Source organism: Gavialis gangeticus, unplaced genomic scaffold (genome assembly GCF_001723915.1).
Source record: "Gavialis gangeticus isolate Ggan-Ray unplaced genomic scaffold, GavGan_comp1, whole genome shotgun sequence".
NCBI classification, from domain to species: domain Eukaryota; kingdom Metazoa; phylum Chordata; order Crocodylia; family Gavialidae; genus Gavialis; species Gavialis gangeticus.
In genome coordinates this window covers 149,722,817-149,739,722 of record NW_017729032.1, presented here as the reverse complement: position 1 = coordinate 149,739,722, position 16,906 = coordinate 149,722,817, and the positions used below count along the sequence as shown (strand labels likewise).

Genomic DNA, 16,906 nt, shown 5'->3' with positions numbered 1-16,906 from the left:
AAAAACAAAAAACACATCCTTCCCAGTATTATGAATTATAAGAAAGTATCTTTATTAAGATATAGTGCTAAAGTTTTCCTCAACGTGGACCCGAAAGGTGTTTCCATTCCTTATCCTGTTTCCAGGCCCAACAAAGGAACTCCTCCCTGGATTTTTTATTTTTTTTTTTTTATACAGCATTTTTTTTATTTTCTTCCTCTGATTTGACAACAACTTTTTGTTGTGTTCAGGAATGTAACCTATTTGAAGACAAAAGATTTCTACCTCAGAGAGATCAACTTATAATAACCAATGTGAGTGGAAAAGATGCAGGAAATTACTTATGTCAAGCAACATATAATTATATGGGAAAACAATACAATGTTTCACGAAACATTTATGTAACTGTTGTAGGTAAGTCCCTGTTGTGTTCTTCAGTGCAACACTATACATATACATAGCCACCTGAAAATCATTTGTTAATAATTCTTTTGTAATTTTGAGATGTAAAACGGAACCAGAATAACTAAAAAACTCCATTAGTACTTTTGTTTCTGTTTTAGTGCTAAATAGAGGCCTCAGTACAGTGCTAGGAAATAAACCAACACGTAAGAAGATTCATGTTTTGAGTAGATGGCATAATAGAGTCTTGTCTTAAGATGGGGATATGTGTACAGTTTTCAAGGGTTCCTATGCAAATGGTAGTGTTGGAATTGTGCTGTGTGCTTTGCATCAGAGCAATCAGGGTATGGAGAAGGTGTGAGTGTGTGGAGGAAGGGAGGTGCTCTAAAGCAAAAGGAATGTAACTCTGCAGGTATCCTGGATGAATGCAGAGTGGGTTAGAGAAGGCAAGCATGGGATATTTTAGGGCCATCCAGAGCATCCAAATACATGTTGCGCAGTACCTATGCATAGGAATAGCTGTCAGTGTTGGTACATAAAGCAGCAAAATCTCCCAAACAAAATACTGCATTTAGTTTCAGTTAAAGTTGCCTGCTTGCATAACCTTCTGACTCAAAACTTGAAAAATCAGAGGGAAGCAGTGCATTCTCTCTTCCCCTTCATCCCCTTAATCTATTCTATTCATTTCAGCTCCCTTTCTCATTCTCAGTTGCTACTTTATCCATCCATAACTCCACACCTGTTCTAGTGAGCCTGGGGTGATGGATGCAACCTCACAACCAGATTGATCATCAGAACCAGCAGAACAGGAGATGAGGAAACTAGAAGAATGTTGGTTGCTCAACTTTTCACAACCCTGCAGCTCTGCCTAGTTCCTGTCTGCCCTCAAACCTTGCTTGACCTTTCCTGGTTCTTGCTTTAACAAAGGCTCCAGTACCTGTCCTGGATCATTCTTTAGCTTTGTCTCTAACTCCTGCTCTCTTTCCCACATCAGCCTTGTTCCTAACCCCTGCTCTGTTCCTGCCTAACTACTCCCTATAGTTTGGACTCCTTGCTTCCATATCTCTGGTACTGTCTTGAATACAAATGTTGAATCTTGGCCCTCAGCTTGGTCTCTGCCTCAACCATTCCAGTTCTTACCCTTGGGCTAGGGACAGACATTACACATAAACTGGTTTAAGTGATCAGAAACTGGTTTAAACTTGTAACAGAACAGATGTTCAGTACACATAAACCAGTTTGAAAATGGCTGAAAACAGTTTGAGATAAATCTGGTTGAATGTAGCATCAGACTTAACTGATTTGGGTCAAACCAGTTTATGCAATGCCTGTCCCAGACCCTTTCCTGGTTTAAGTTGAATCAGAAACTTCCAGAATCCCAGATGCTTTGCTAGGCTGTGTTTTTGTTCTCTGCTCAAGCCCAACAGGTCTGGCCCCACCCCTCTGAGCTCTGGCAGAGATGGCAGGGACCGAAGTGTCTGCCTAGTTTCCTTCTGCTCCCCCCACCCCCACCCTCACAACCCCCTGCTCAAGCAGGGATTCCACCCTCCCCTCTGCCTTATACAGACACCTCTCGGCGTTAGCTGGCAGACCACATGCTGGCTACGGTCCATGATGTGAGAGACAGGACAAAGGCAGACAGGACAGTATCAGCTTAGGGCTTTTTGAAGCTAATCAGCAGGTAGCTGGTAATGTCCCTCTGTTCCTTCCTTGGAAAAAGTTGTTTAAGAAGAGCTTGAACTAATGAGACACAAACTCTACCAAGACAGTTTTAGGCTGGACATAAGGAAAACTTCTTTACTTTCCAAGCCCCCAAGGCCTGGAATAGACTCCCCTCAGAAGTGGTGCAAACACCTACTCTGAATTCTTTTAAGAAACATTTGGATGTTTACCTTGCTGGGATCCTTTGACCCTAGCTGACTTCCTGCCCTTGGGCATGGGACTGGACCCAATGATCTTGTGAGATCCCTTCCAGCCCTAATGTCTATGAAATCATTGAGACAGGATTTTGTTTTGGTGATGGGATACTAAATGCTAACAACTCCCTGCTGTGTAACTCAATGCTCTGTTATCAACTCCCTGCTGGCTCCCTCTGAGGGGGTGGGACCTGTCCCTAATCAAAGCGTCCTGTCACGGTCTGGCCACGCCCCCCCCTCAGCTTAGCATTGTGGAAGGGAAGGGAGGGCTGCTCTAGCACCCCCTGGCTTCTAGCCTGGGTCATTGTGGGCATGTGCCTGCATTTCTGGAATGAAAGGGGAATGTCTGTCCACCTCCAAATTGGTTCAAGCTTTGCAGGTTAGACTAACCTGAAAAGACTGAATCAATTCAGGCTTTTTGAATGTCTGTCCCTACCCTTATAGTTTAACTTCTGAACCTCCTTAACTTCAGCCATAAATATAAAAGATCACATGAATACAGGCAGGGTTCAGTTTTGTTATTTCCATATTAAAATGACTTAATAATTTAGAATAATTTGGAGGCATATGGATGATAAAAAAGAGGTAGCCTAGGTTATGATAAATTGAAGCAAACTAAGGACTGGAACTTGTGTTGGATGTTGAATGATTTAATAGCCTATCATTCTTTCTGTAATGACTGTGGTTGATGGGGGGGTTATATGCAGTCCAGCAACTTTAAATTATGATGCTAATGCCTTGAAGTATTCGATGTGGAGGTTTTTTCCCCACTTTTAATCTTCTTTCAATGACCCCTTGCATCATTTGATTGTGAGAATCTCTGTTGACAACTTAAACTTTCTACCCCTTATGACTACAGAAGACGATTTGAAAATGTTGAAAACGTAGATAAAAAGAATTCCAGATTTATTGTTGCTGGGTTTTTTCTTTAATCTCATGATTTTTAAGTTAACTTTATGAATATTTTGATGCCAGATTTATGGTTTGCGATCATTTGGTTTGCCAATACTGAGTTAAATATATTTTCTTTTTGAGGGAGGAATGTGTGTGTGCACATGCACACGTGTTCTTCCCCCCCCCCCAAAGAAAGGTGTGTGTGTGTGTGTGTGTGTGTGTATATAGGTATGGCTTGTCAAATATTCTGGTATCATTTGGGATACAAAAATAAATGGTTGGGCTGTTGTTAATGCCTATACTATTGCAATATTTCAGTGAAGTTAATCAGAAATGTTTAGGGAAGCATGAGTGATAGGATAGCTAGACCCTATATGACAATTGTTAAGAAATACTGTAGTTTCTTGCATATAACCAAACCAGCACCTTTCCCCTAAAACTAGCTGTCAAAATTGGGGTGTGCCTTAAATGCAAGGAAAAGAGTTCCCTATAGGTCCAGAAATTTGGGCAGTAGGCATCATTATTGCCATGGCTCACAGGTCTATGGAAATTAATGCTGCTACAGTAGCCTCTCTGTCTTCCTCCCTGTTCCACCCCTGTTGCCAAACTCAAACTCCAACTCTAAATTGTATAGATACAAGGGATATGGGGGCCAAAGGGACTGCTCCACTGACATGTGGCTCCATAAAAATGTGTTATGAATGCTGACTGTGCCCTCTGACAGGGAAGCATTGTAGTCTGGGATATGGGGGACCATTAAGACTTTGGCTGCCACTGACCTGTTGTATGACTGAACAAGTTTTTCTTCTCCTTCCTCTTCCATCCTTTTCTGTTTTGTCTGCTTAGATTGTAAGGCCCTTTGGGGAAGGAACTGTCCTTTTCCATGAGCCCTTCTACTAAGAAGCAAGATATAAGGGAGTAGTTTGGTATAAAGGTTTTATTAGCCTGAGTTTGGCACTGCTATGGATGCTGTATGTGCCAGGCATTTTCTGAGAAATCTATCTGAATTTTCTACAAAGAACAGTATTAAGATATCTGTAAGTATTTCTAGTATTTAAACAGATTTATTTTCCTTTTTTCTAATTCTGGAGTTTAAAGAGAATATTGTTACCAAAAGGGATGGAGCTATGGTAGTGAAGGGTTAATGAGGTTTAGCATACTGTAACAGTGTTTTTTTTTTTTCCTCTCAATTTTGTGCACTTTGCTTTGTCTGGTTTGACAAACAGATCTAGAAAAAAAAACTTGTGTGTTCTTTTAATCTGTTGCAAGGGAGCAACAAAGTATACAGTCCCAAAATGGTTTACGTGGGGTTTTTTTCTTTTGCAGTACACTTATAAACTTAAATGTGTCCCTGCAACTAGGCGGTAAACTGGTTCTCTGCAGTTGCTTTCAGATTGATAATTATTTCTGATAATATTTTATATTTTTGTGTATGTTGTCTTGTTTTTAGAGAACCCAGCAAAGAAGAAAACTGAGATTCTTTATCCAAGAAACAATACAATTGACGTTAAACTTGGTAAGTCAAGTATCATAAAAATCTGAGATGGTGCAATTACGTAATATTATATTATCTGTGTCAATGCATGATCCCTTTATAGTGGTCTTCAAACTTCTTGAATTTGGAATTTTCCTCCATATTCTCCCAAATCAATGGACTTCCATTTATTTATTTACTATATTCATTTTTATTTATGTATCTATAATAAGCATAACCCCTGCCCATCTTTCTTGGTTTGCTAAGTTGGCTGAGGCTCTGGCAGGACTTTGTGTGTAGTTGTAGCAGCAACAGCAAAAAGATCTAACTGGTGTGTGTTAACCCATCTATAGAAGATCAAGTAACATGCAAGGAGGAGGTTTAAGGATGACTGTAGGTAAGGACAATGACTGATTAGAGATATGGGAAAACATGTCAAATAAAGAGAGATTAAGAGGTTGGGAACATTTACTTTAGAAAGAAAATAAGAAAATGAAAAATCCCAATTGCTCTTCAAAATCCACTCTGTTTTAAGTTAGCCCTATTAAGGAAGATGAGTCAAAGACTTTGCTAGAGCTATTGCTTTTTATATGGGAGATGCCCAGGTTGGATGGCAACAGGGGTGACGAGTAGGGGGTGCACATGCATGCCCTGAGCGAGGTGGTGCACCCCTTGCAAAAAGGTGCTGCCAACACTGTTGGTGGTGCCTGCGGGCAATTGCTGCTCACCACCCTGCTGCTGACCCCACCGGTGGTGTCTGTGGGTGGTCCACGATTGCCGCTGCTGCCAGTGGCACCTGTAGGTGGTTGCTGACCCTTGGCGGTGCTCCCCACTCTTTTTCCCCCCACCCCACGCTGACATCTGTGGGAGCTCTGCATTCACCATGCTGGCAGCACGTGCCGTTCATGGATGGTAACAATATCTGAAGATGGGTAAAAGTATAAAAAGAATGAATTGTATAGAGAAAGTGTATCGGATTGAGCTTTCTCTCTCCTAACACAAGGGCTTAACATGGAAGTTAAAAATGGCCAGTTCAAAGTTGATATATATTTTTTTTATTTTTCATGCACTGTGTAATTAGACTGTAGAACTGGTTGCTACAAAGTCATTAACACCAACAACTGAGTAAGATTAAAAAAATATTTGGGACATTTATTTAGATAAGAGTATCCACAGTTGTCATGATTATAACAAACATTTTGGAAAGGATATGAAACCATATGTCAGATGTTAGGGTCAGATCTTGTCTGGTTAAGGTGCTGCCCTGGGAAGGGGAAGAACTAGATTCTAGTCCTTGCTCTCAAGGCTGTTTTTGTTTCTTAACCAAGATATGTAAATGTCCATTTCTGAATTTTACATTGAATCATTAATTTTGGAGTGCCATAACCACTAGGCTTACAGAGGCAGTCTCCCTTCTGTTTGTTTCCTTTTTTAGCCCCATTGCATTCTTGGCTGCCCAGTGGCCTAGATTCAACAGGATGGTTGGAGTGTGACCCTGGGCATGTCTACACGAGACATTTACTGGAGATTTGCCTAATTAGCTCGACAGCTGTATGTGTGGCCCTATTAGGTCACAGTAATCTAATACATGCTGCCATAGATTAGTACTTGTAAATACAAGTACTATCCTGTGGTGGCATTGTTTACTGTGCAGCAATGCATGTGTAGATGCTGACGGGGCTGGGGCACCAGGGTGCTTCAGTGTGAGGGTTGGCTGCCGGTTAGCACCACGCTTCAGCACCTAGGTGTCCCAGTTAGCCCCTCTGCAACGTGTTGCTCTGTCCCGGCTCAACTGGTAGATTGACTCCCCCAGGACCCTGTCAGTTGGTGCTGCTCTGACCTGGCTCAGTGTGCTACAGTCCTGGGTGCACATGTAAATGTAGCACCCAGGAGCAATACATTCTGGCACGATATGTGCTGGAGTTTATTGCATTAATTTTACATGCATCACATTAATTTTACGTGTAAATGCAACCTCTGAGTATTAGATAGCTTGGTGATTTATGGCACTCTCTTGGGAAGTATGAGGTGTACATCTGAATCGTCTCATGGTGAGGGGGTCATACAACAAGGTTTACCACTTGTTTAATGAGTAGGAAGAAATCGTTCTATATGGGTTCAAGCTGAAAAATAAAACCTAAACCCTGCGTTGCATCTTTATGCCTTTAAATTGTCATGTGTTGTCTTATTCTGTATGTATGGTTACTGGAAAACTCAGGTATGTGTTATGAACTTTCTTATCTAGGCAGTAATTTGCTGTAGGGTTGTTTTTTTGTTTTGTTTTGTTTTTTTTAAATGAAGATCTTTACATTTTCACAAGTTGTTTTACCTAAAGAGTTGATCAAAGGCAGGCACAACAACTTTACACATCCTGGATAAATTAGGCCCTGATTCTACAAACACATGTTCACATGTCTAACTGTTTTCTGGCCTGGGCCTTAATCAGATTCCCCTTAAGTACCTGGTGAATCTTATTCCTACCAGTTTTGCACTTGTCCAGGGAATTTGTCATGTCTTGTCTTCCTTATTTTCTTAGAATTTCTTAGGTAAAAATTACAAGCAGAAAAATCCCGTGAATCAAATGCTTGATGAAAATGTTTGTTTAAGGCACCTTTTTATATTACAAAGAAAGAAGAAAGGCACAAGCAAACCCATGTGGTTTCCCTTACTGGTCATCTTTTAAGGCTAACCCTCCACTTAAGTGAATTCGTAGAGACTCAAAAACTGAAATTCTTTGCTACATATAACTCTCAAGTGAATATCGTGTGGCTAACAAACATCATTCATTCTGCTTTTTTGCTTGATATCTTCTGTTGCTTTGTGTATTTATTGTATGGATTATAAATTCTTAGGGAAAGTCATCTTGTATGTGCTTAGTGTTATATAAGTGGTTCTGGATTTCTGCTTTCAATTAATGTAGTAATTAGTTTTGCAGTAAAGGTCTGTCCAGAGCACTTAGAATCTTTTTGCAAGGCTGATTTGGCCCTTTTGATGTACTGTATCTAGGTCAGATGGCAAATGCAGGAACTGTCAAGGTTCTTAGTATAGTTAAGTCTCAATTTTTGTGGATGGAAATATTTTGCATTTGTCATTCTTCATCTGCTAGAGCTATCTCAAGCTTCTGACTAAAGTGTGTACTGTTTTGCTTCAGTATTTGCCTTTGATTTGCAGAGCAAGTTGTTTCGAGCTGTAATTTAAGAGAAAAAATAACTTTATTCACAGATATGTTGAATTTAAGAAGCGATGATGATGATTTTGGTCAGAACAGAATCAACTATTTATCTTTTAGAAGAATTAAGTCAGTGAGCTCTTTGTAACATGTCAGGTAAATTCTGGTGAAGAAAACAGCTGATGATCTGAGGAATGTGCTAAAGTTTCACAATTCTGAAAACTTTCTTTTGTTCCTTTTAAATATTTACTGTTGATCACATGAGTAAACTTGTTTATGCAGAATTAAATAGTGGTTCTTGCCATTTCCTAATACTTTTTTTCTTCTCCAGGGTCCAGTCTCATCATAGAATGCAATGTATCACATTTCAAAGATTATTCAATTGCTATATCCTGGAAATTCAATAATTCTTTAGTCAATTATTTTTTTAATGAAAGAATAAGAGAGGAATATCAGTAAGTATATTAGCCTATCAGAATGTTTATTGGTAGATCACTGGTTAAAATGTAAGAAGAAACCTTTAAGACTGTTTTTTAATGACTGCTTTTGCTTTACATGATAAATCCTATTTCTGTGATTTCCTAGAAATCATACTAAACTTTATAATTGATTCTAACAAAAAAGTAATACAGGTACTGGAGAAGGTATTGCTTCACAAAACAATGGACAGATGTGTACACGTGGTTTGTGGTGCTGCACATGCAGGCATTTGCTGCACTGCTAATTACCAGTGTGATGGAGTTTTTTGACACCAGGAAGGTTTTTTTGACACTGCACTTTTATGGCTACCATGCTTCGGTTTTAGGATCCAGTGCTCTTGGAGAGGATATGGCACTTCTTAGCATAGTTTCACTGTATGGATGAATCCTAAGTTAAGTGCAGGAGTTCTTTGAGTGAATCTCTCCAATGGGTTTGTATGACAAAAGAGAATGCTAGTGCAATTGCCAGCTCAAGTGTTCTAAAATCATGAGTTGAACATCTAAAACAGCATGAAACTAGCTAAAAAAATCGTGAGATAAAAAGGACCAATTACTTTATTGATTTATTTTAGCCTTCTATTTTGTGAACTTTTGGAATACACTTTTCAATGTTTCAAGCTTTCTTTTACTAGAAGATTGGAATTTTTTTTATAAGCCAGAAATTCTCAGGGATATCTTAATTGCAGGAGCTGACTCTAAGAAAAATGCCAAATATTATGAGACCTTCAATAACATTGTGAGTTGATGACACTATAGTAGCCATGTCTCTCTGTGTAACTGCCTGATCTTTATCTCATTAGGCAGTGACAGCATAGATAGAATTCTTGTCTATTTGACTGTAGGTTTTGGGGGCAGTGGCATTGTTTTATTGACAGTAAATTGTACGTTGACTAGTTTAATCAGGCTGTTGGAAACTGTCCAAGCTGCTACTACAATACAAATAATTAATTATTACTTAGACTCCATTTGTCAGCATACTTTGAAAAGATTCAGATTAATTTCAGACAATCATGAAATTAAAGTGGATTAACACTATACCAGGAATATTTTCTTTGTTTGAAAATAGCTTTTGTTGTTGTGGTTACCATATTTTTTGATAGAGAAGACACTTTATTTGCGGACCGCGTGCTCTCTATTCTGAGGCTGAACATTACAGAAGTGAAGCATGAAGATTATGGACACCACTTTGTGTGTCGTGCTGGCAAAGTTGCAGCATACATTGTATTACAAAGGCCAGGTAAGGCATTTATGTACTGAACAGAATAAATTTACAAAAGAAGGTATGATTAATACATTGAAAAGGGAATGTGAAAAAATAGTATGATTATATGGTTAAATAAAGCTATAGAATATATTATTATAATTTATTAATAAAATTATAATAAATCTGGGGTTGCATCATCATATCAAAGGAGTTGTTTTAGATTTATGCCAGTATAAGCGTGAACAATGTGTATGGAACACTGAACAATGAATCTGCTGTCCAGATATGTTCACCAAAATAGCAAATTTTAAAAGAAATTTCATAATGTCTTACACTTAATCGTAAGAAACATGGTTCTTCAATCGAGAAATTAAAACATACTTCTGTTCAGTCAAAACGGATTAAATTTCAGGTATTAACGTATGCAATGTACTGCTTACAAACAGACCTATAATTTTTTGCAGCCATCTTTTGTCAAATAATTTAGAATAAAGAATACATACAAGAAGATCACAGATAATTGATGAGAAGAGAGATATTGGATTACTTATTATGAATTATGTATTCAATTATGGCCCAAATTAAAAAATGCATATGGCTCAGAGCTTCAGAATTGTATAGCATTTGTTTTAATGTTTCAAAAATGATATGCTGAAGAGTCATCTTATACTTTTCCCTTGTTATAGCTCGAAATATTCAAGGATACTTGATTGGCGGATTCCTTTCGTTGGTGTTTCTAATAGTTGTTGCCATATTAATCTACAAGCTTTTAAAAATTGACATTGTGCTTTGGTATCGAAAGTCCTGTGGTCCTTTTCTGAATAAAGAAGGTATGTCTGTGTCGTCATAGAGTACATGGCATACAATTCCAGGATTTATTAAGACATTAAGAGGTTCCCTCACTTTTTTTAGATCTGTTTTAGGAGGGAAGAGAATCAGGAAGCAATCCTGAAACAAAAAATTAGTTAATTTTCCACTATGAGAAGTTTGGGCTTGCATTGTGCTAGGAATACATATAATAAAAAGATTAAGCACTAGACTTGTTGTTTAAATTTCTACCCACCATCTTTTTATGGTAGACAGTAGACACAATTTTCTCTTGCATATTGTTATACACAGTTAAAATCAAGAATGCAGATCTTTCTTTTTTTTTTTTTCCTTGCCAGCTACCTGATAGTGACTATCTCAGTGGTGTTGATGAATTATGCTTATTATTTGTATTGTGGTAACACCCAAAGTCCAGAATTCTCATAGGAACACAGGTTTCAAAGAGTCTTCTCTGTGTCACTGAGTCCAGAGTCATTTGAAACAGGCAACCACATACTTGCTTTCTTTCATAAATTTGTAAGGCTCCATCATGAAAATTGTTAGGCTTCCCTAGTGCATAGAAATGCTATTCTACAACCTTACATGATTCTTAACCTAAATTTATTTGTGGTTAGGTTACACCTATGTGTGTTTTGTTTTGTTTTTTTGCCTGAGTTTTGTCCTTTAGCTTAAACAACTCTTCTCCCTCTCTGCTGTTTATCTCCTGGTATTCTGGAGAGATGCACACCTTTTGCAAAAGTATAAGTTCTTTTCTCTCTCTCTCCTTTTTTCAGCAATACCTTGCTGATGCATCCTATGACTCTTGGCTTTTTTATCTGCATCTTAAACATCCTATGACTGACTTCTGTACCTAGGCTTCTCTCATTCCAAACTGTGAGCCTCCTCCAGAGCTTTTTTCCTATTTGTATCAAACTGCATGACCTTGCACATCATCCTCTTAAATTTCATCCCAGCCAAGTCCTCAAGTTCATCTGATTCTTTCTGTATAATGTGCTGATCCTTCTTTGTATTGAAGGTGCCTCCCAACTTTACAATGCTATTGATTTCACTAGCATAGTCCAGCATCACTAATAAAAATATCAAATGAGACCAATCACTAACACCATGCCTCCAGTCTGGTAGTTCTGTTTTCTGCACAACCTGATAACCTGTTGTTATGTCCCCTTTAGACAGTTTCTTACCCAAATTAAGATTTTTCATCCTAATCTCCCCCTTTCTCTAGTTTGCCTGATCAACTGATTTTCTAAACAATGGTAGCCGTATCCTTAAATATATCACATTTGTCTGGCATGGTCTGCCCTTAGTAAAACTTCTGAATTTTATCCCATTTTTCCATTTACCCCTAATCATGCCTTCAAAATCTTGTATACAGTTACTATATTTGCTATTCTTTAATTATATGGTACCATTCATAACTTGATACCATTTATTTAAAAAATCCATTTAGCAGACTTTTTATTTCATGTGCTAATTCTTTTACTGTTCTAGGATAGAGATTATTCAGTTGGCTCAGCTGCAGCATGCTAAGATTGTTGAGTTTTCCTTCCGCCTTGGATATTGTAATTTTCTTTTCTATACTCTCACTCTTATTAGACATCTTGCCTTTGCCTGCCCCTTTCCCTCCCTCACTCAATGTCTCAATTTTTAGTAGGAATGATGGAAAAAAAAACATTCATTTAATGTTGGTGCCATAATTAGATCATCTTTATTTTCTTTTCTCTTCACAATAGCACAGTTCTACAGCATGGTTTTTTTTATTTATATGGCTAAAGAACCTTTTACTGTTTAATTTACTTTGACTTTTGATCTCTAGGACATAGTTGATGAGCAAAGAAAATGTTTCCCCCCCATTTCAGTGGTTTTTACTCCTAATGCCCCTTGAGAATACTGGCCAAGTTCGCCAATGACGCCAAACTTTGGGGCAAAGCATCCACACCAGAAGACAGGTGGGTGATCCAGGCTGACCTGGATAGGCTCAGGAAATGGGCGGATGAGAACCTGATGGGGTTCAACACCAAAAAATGCAAGGTTCTCCACCTTGGGAAGAAAAACCTCCAGCATCCTTATAGGCTCGGTAGTGATGTACTGGCTAGCACTACGGAAGAAAGAGACTTGGGGGTCGTCATTGGCCACAAGATGAACGTGAGCCTGCAATGCAATGCTGCGGCTACTAAAGCGACCAAAACACTGGCTTGCATCCATAGGTGCTTCTCAAGCAAATCCAGGGACGTCATTCTCCCCTTGTACTCAACCTTGGTGAGGCCGCAGCTGGAGTACTGCGTCCAGTTTTGGGTTCCACAGTTCAAAAAGGATGTGGAGAAGCTTGAGAGAGTCCAGAGAAGAGCCACATGCATGATCAGAGGTCAGGAAAACAGACCTTACAAGGACAGGCTGAGAGCCATGGGGCTCTTTAGCCTGGAAAAGTGCAGGCTCAGGGGTGATCTGATGGCCACCTATAAGTTGATCAGTGGTGACCACCAGGATCTGGGGGGACGTTTGTTCACCAGAGCGCCCCAAGGGATGACGAGGTTGAACGGTTATAAACTACTGCATGACCGTTTCAGGCTGGACATAAGGAAGAATTTCTTTACTGTCTGAGCCCCCAAGGTCTGGAACAGCCTGCCATCGGAGGTGGTTCAAGAACCTACACTGAATACCTTCAAGAGCAAATTGTATGCTTATCTTGCTGGGATCCTATGACTTCCTGCCCTTTGGGTGGGGGGCTGGACTTGATGATCTTCTGAGGTCCCTTCCAGCCCTAATGTCTATGAAATCTATGAGGTGACATTTTTTTCCACATGCTTAAGATGCAAAATCTAGGCAGTTTTTCATTTTGACCTTGATTCTAAGCCTTTTCCATGTTCAAGTCCTGGAGCTCTTCAGAATGTCATTAATGTCCTTAATTTCTCAGTTTTGAAATGGAAAAGCTTAGGTATAGACACATTTTTTCCTTCCATTTAATTTAAACTAAAAATGCGTGGGGGTCACTTGATCCAAGATTATTTTCTAAGACCAGATTTTTCTACAATTCCTTCCTGTGTTCTTTGTATAGGAAGAAATCTGTCAGGTGTTACACCTAGGAAGACTTGGGTGCTACCATTATTAGTAGCATTTGTCTTCCAACCTATAGCTAGGAAGTTAGTTTTCTATAAGGATAGCACTTCTGGTAGTATTTGTGTCAATTATTTTAGAGAACCCTAGTAATACTCAGGTTAGATCTGAAGAGGGAGAGGGGGAAAGGAGGTCTACTGCAAGTCCCAACCAACATAGCCTCTTTTATAATCCTTCCCCAAAGCGTTTTTGACCCAAATGGCTTGTATTTGGTTTATGTAATCTTTTCTTACTTCTTTATAGCATTACTGCAATATGCCACCCTACTATTTTTTACCCTTATTTCCATTTTCTCCAAATAGTGTTTATCCTTCTGTACCTATATTCCAATTGTGAGTGCTCTCCTATCCTATTTTTGTTATCCCTATAATAACTGGTTTCATGTCCTGCACCAGAAGTTCTGGTTTCTCTATTTTTGATTGAGGCTTCTTGTATTACTGTAGAAACACTTCAGTGATTCTCTAACCTCATTTAATTTTCTGTTTGCATTAAATACAAGGGTTTTTTAAAACTAATTACTATTTTCTTCAATTAATACTGTTTGTCTGCTTGTTGTCCAACTTTCTTTCCTTCTGTCTTTTGTCCATTCATTTATCCATTGCCTTATCCTCATTTATCCAGATTTTTCTTTTAGTGTATATTAAAACTAGGCATGGAGATTATACAAGTTTCTCCCAAACTACCTCCACCAGTTTAAAGTTCTTATTGGTTGCACTAACCTGAATCCCAGAAGGCTCCCCTCAGGTGGAGTACATCTTTTTTCCATGAATGTTTCCCAGTGATGAAATATGTCAAAGACTCCATCATAGCAACAGTCCTGGAGCCATCTGTTGATTTTCATTATCCTGTTGCATCTTTGCCATTATTCTCTTGGAAGTGAAAGGATTCCACTGAAGATCAACTGAGCACAGAGTTGGCCTTATTCAATTCTGGGGGGAATATGGTTGAATCTGGTCTCATATCCCAACATGAAGGTCAGCTGATGAATTTTTCCTTGCTGCCATTAGGAAGGTTTTCAGTCTCCAGTCTGCACCTTGTATCTTTGCTTCAGAAAGACAGCACATGCTTCTCTTCTGTGGATCCACTCCGGTAATTGACCTGTTCTCCTTAATAAGCCTTAGTAAGAAAAACCTAATTTTTTTTCCTTGTGTTTGGAGTGATTCTCTGATATCTTTTTGTTTTTTCAGTGTCTGTGCAGATCTTTGTCTTACTGTTTTCTGTGTCATTATCTCCTTGGATTCTGTGTCCCTTGCTATCTCTCCATTGTCTCTTCCTTTCTCCCTGAAAGCCTGGTTGCTCTTCTTTTCCGCTTTGTCACTTCATTGGCTGCCTGGTCCTCATTCTCTAGTGCAGCATACCTCATCCTCAACTCTTTCTCCTTCACTAGCTAATCTTTACCACTATTTCCTCTTAGTCCTGTTCTTCTATGAGTTATCTGCTTGTCTACTCTTCAGCATCTGTAAATTTTGAATTGTCTGTGCAGCCTCTTCTCTTTCTCCTCAAGCCAACTTCATGTCCCCATCATCTCCACTTGGATCTCTAGTAATTGGTTTATCCCTATCAGGTGACATTTTTGTATGTAAATAGTTTTCCTCAGGTTCTCACTCAAGCAGCACACCAGTAGCTGACTTTTCCAAAAAAAAAAAAAAAAGGGGATTTGAAGAACAATAGTGTCATTTTGTAGACATTGGCAGAAAGCACCTATTAGAGATAGGGCAGCATGGGAGAAAGTGTGCTTGCTCGAAAAGTTTACAGTTTGAACTGTGAGATGATTCATTTTGGGTGGAGGAAAAAGTAGAGCAGTTTTGCCGGTGCCAAAATGTGAAAGCACAAAGTGAGTCTGCCTCTGGAAAATTTGGGACTGATTGTACTCTGATTAGAGGGCGTGAAAGGCCTTGTATGTTTAGCAGATACTGGCTTGTACATGTAGAAATAAGCGGGTATGAAGATCTGCTAGAAACACAACCTGTCTCTTTGTGCCTGTTCCCTGCTTTTAATGAGGACATTTTTAACAGCAAGAGTTCTAACTACAATACTCACAACTACAGACCAGATCATGTAATAAAAGCCTGATGTCACCGGCATTTTACAGGGTGCCATTGTAAGACAATTAGTTGCTCAGTGTTAGAACTAAAAGTGGGGGGCTATCAAGATAGAAAGCAGTCTTGTAAGTCTTAGTATTTTTCCATATTAGATAATAAACAGCATACTTGGGCAGTTTCATACTTGACTGAATAATTGACTGCAATTGAAGTATTTAATATAGATTGTTTCATAGCTATGCTGAGTATTTGATGTCTTAGCCAAATAGCTTCTGGAGTAAAATTTAAAGCAGAAGTGATTGGGGGGAAAAAAACATGTTAATGGTAATCCTTTTTTGTTCAGTTTCAGATGGGAAGATATATGATGCATATGTGTTGTATCCAAAATCCAACAAAGTCACCTGCAGCTACGTAACAGATAGCTTTGTGCTCAGGGTGCTTCCTGAGGTCTTAGAGAGACAATGTGGATATACACTTTTTATATTTGGAAGAGATGATTTACCAGGAAAAGGTAAAATGGAAAATCATTGTCTTTAAAATAAAGCTATGACTGAGTTTCTCGTAATTTTTATTGGATGTTAAAATAAGGCAAGAGCATTTCATGCTAGGTCATAGAACCACAGATTGTATCATGTACTAGGTGTGGGAGGCACATGTTTCAAACATTTCCCCCCCTTCTGAACTTCTCAGCAGTAGGACTAGCCCATTTTGAAGCAAGGTTTGCTATCTGACTGGCAAAGAATACTTTTCCTGGTAGGAACTACCTCGCCGCCTCTAAATTTTGAAATCCCTGTTCTGGTTTTCTTCCTCCTTTTTGCTTCCCTCCCTATTTAAATATTTGTCTGTTCTGTCCTTTCCCCTCTACAGTTGTTGTCTCCTGGCAGCCTTATCTTTTGTCTTCTGATTCCTTATTTCCTTTCAATTTCAGATTTGATTTTTCTAACCTTCCTTACTCCTTCAGTCTCATATTTTTTTTTTTCTAATTTTTTCCCACCTTCTCTATGGCTCATGTAGTTCTGCTGTGTTCTGAGAACTGTTCTCTCCAATTCAGACAAAAGAAGAGATACAAGAAGGAAATTAGGGATGTAAATTCTGCCTAAATACCTTTACAGGCACCTAAGTCCAAGCAAGTAAGTCACAAAATGTACCTCAACCCAACATAGCGTATATCTGCATGGAGCTGGGTGGTGCTATGCAGAGATACCTGAGCTAACTCTGTGCACACTAGCTCCTGCACTTGGAATCGCTACACCTATATTCTTCCGGTACATACCCAGTTCATAAGCCCTCATTCTCAGCAAAAATGCTCTTCTCCCTGTTACTCGGGAGCTAGCATGGATACACAAAGCTCAGGTATATTTTCACAGGTGCTGCCTAACCCCATGTGGATATAAGCTAAGGAACTCCC

At 38.9% G+C, this 16,906-nt stretch overlaps 1 protein-coding gene across 5 annotated transcripts in view; it reads left to right on the top strand.

Moving 5' to 3' along the window:
• Positions 1-16,906, top strand: part of IL1RL2 (interleukin 1 receptor like 2) — a 41,415-nt gene that overhangs the window by 21,942 nt on the left and 2,567 nt on the right. For all 5 annotated transcript variants that reach the window (XM_019525323.1, XM_019525321.1, XM_019525320.1 and 2 more), the window contains 6 exons: positions 231-393; positions 4,642-4,707; positions 8,166-8,289; positions 9,414-9,550; positions 10,204-10,347; positions 15,842-16,009. In XM_019525323.1, coding sequence (XP_019380868.1) covers positions 231-393; positions 4,642-4,707; positions 8,166-8,289; positions 9,414-9,550; positions 10,204-10,347; positions 15,842-16,009 — 802 coding nt within the window. The remainder of the gene's footprint in view (positions 1-230; positions 394-4,641; positions 4,708-8,165; positions 8,290-9,413; positions 9,551-10,203; positions 10,348-15,841; positions 16,010-16,906) is intronic.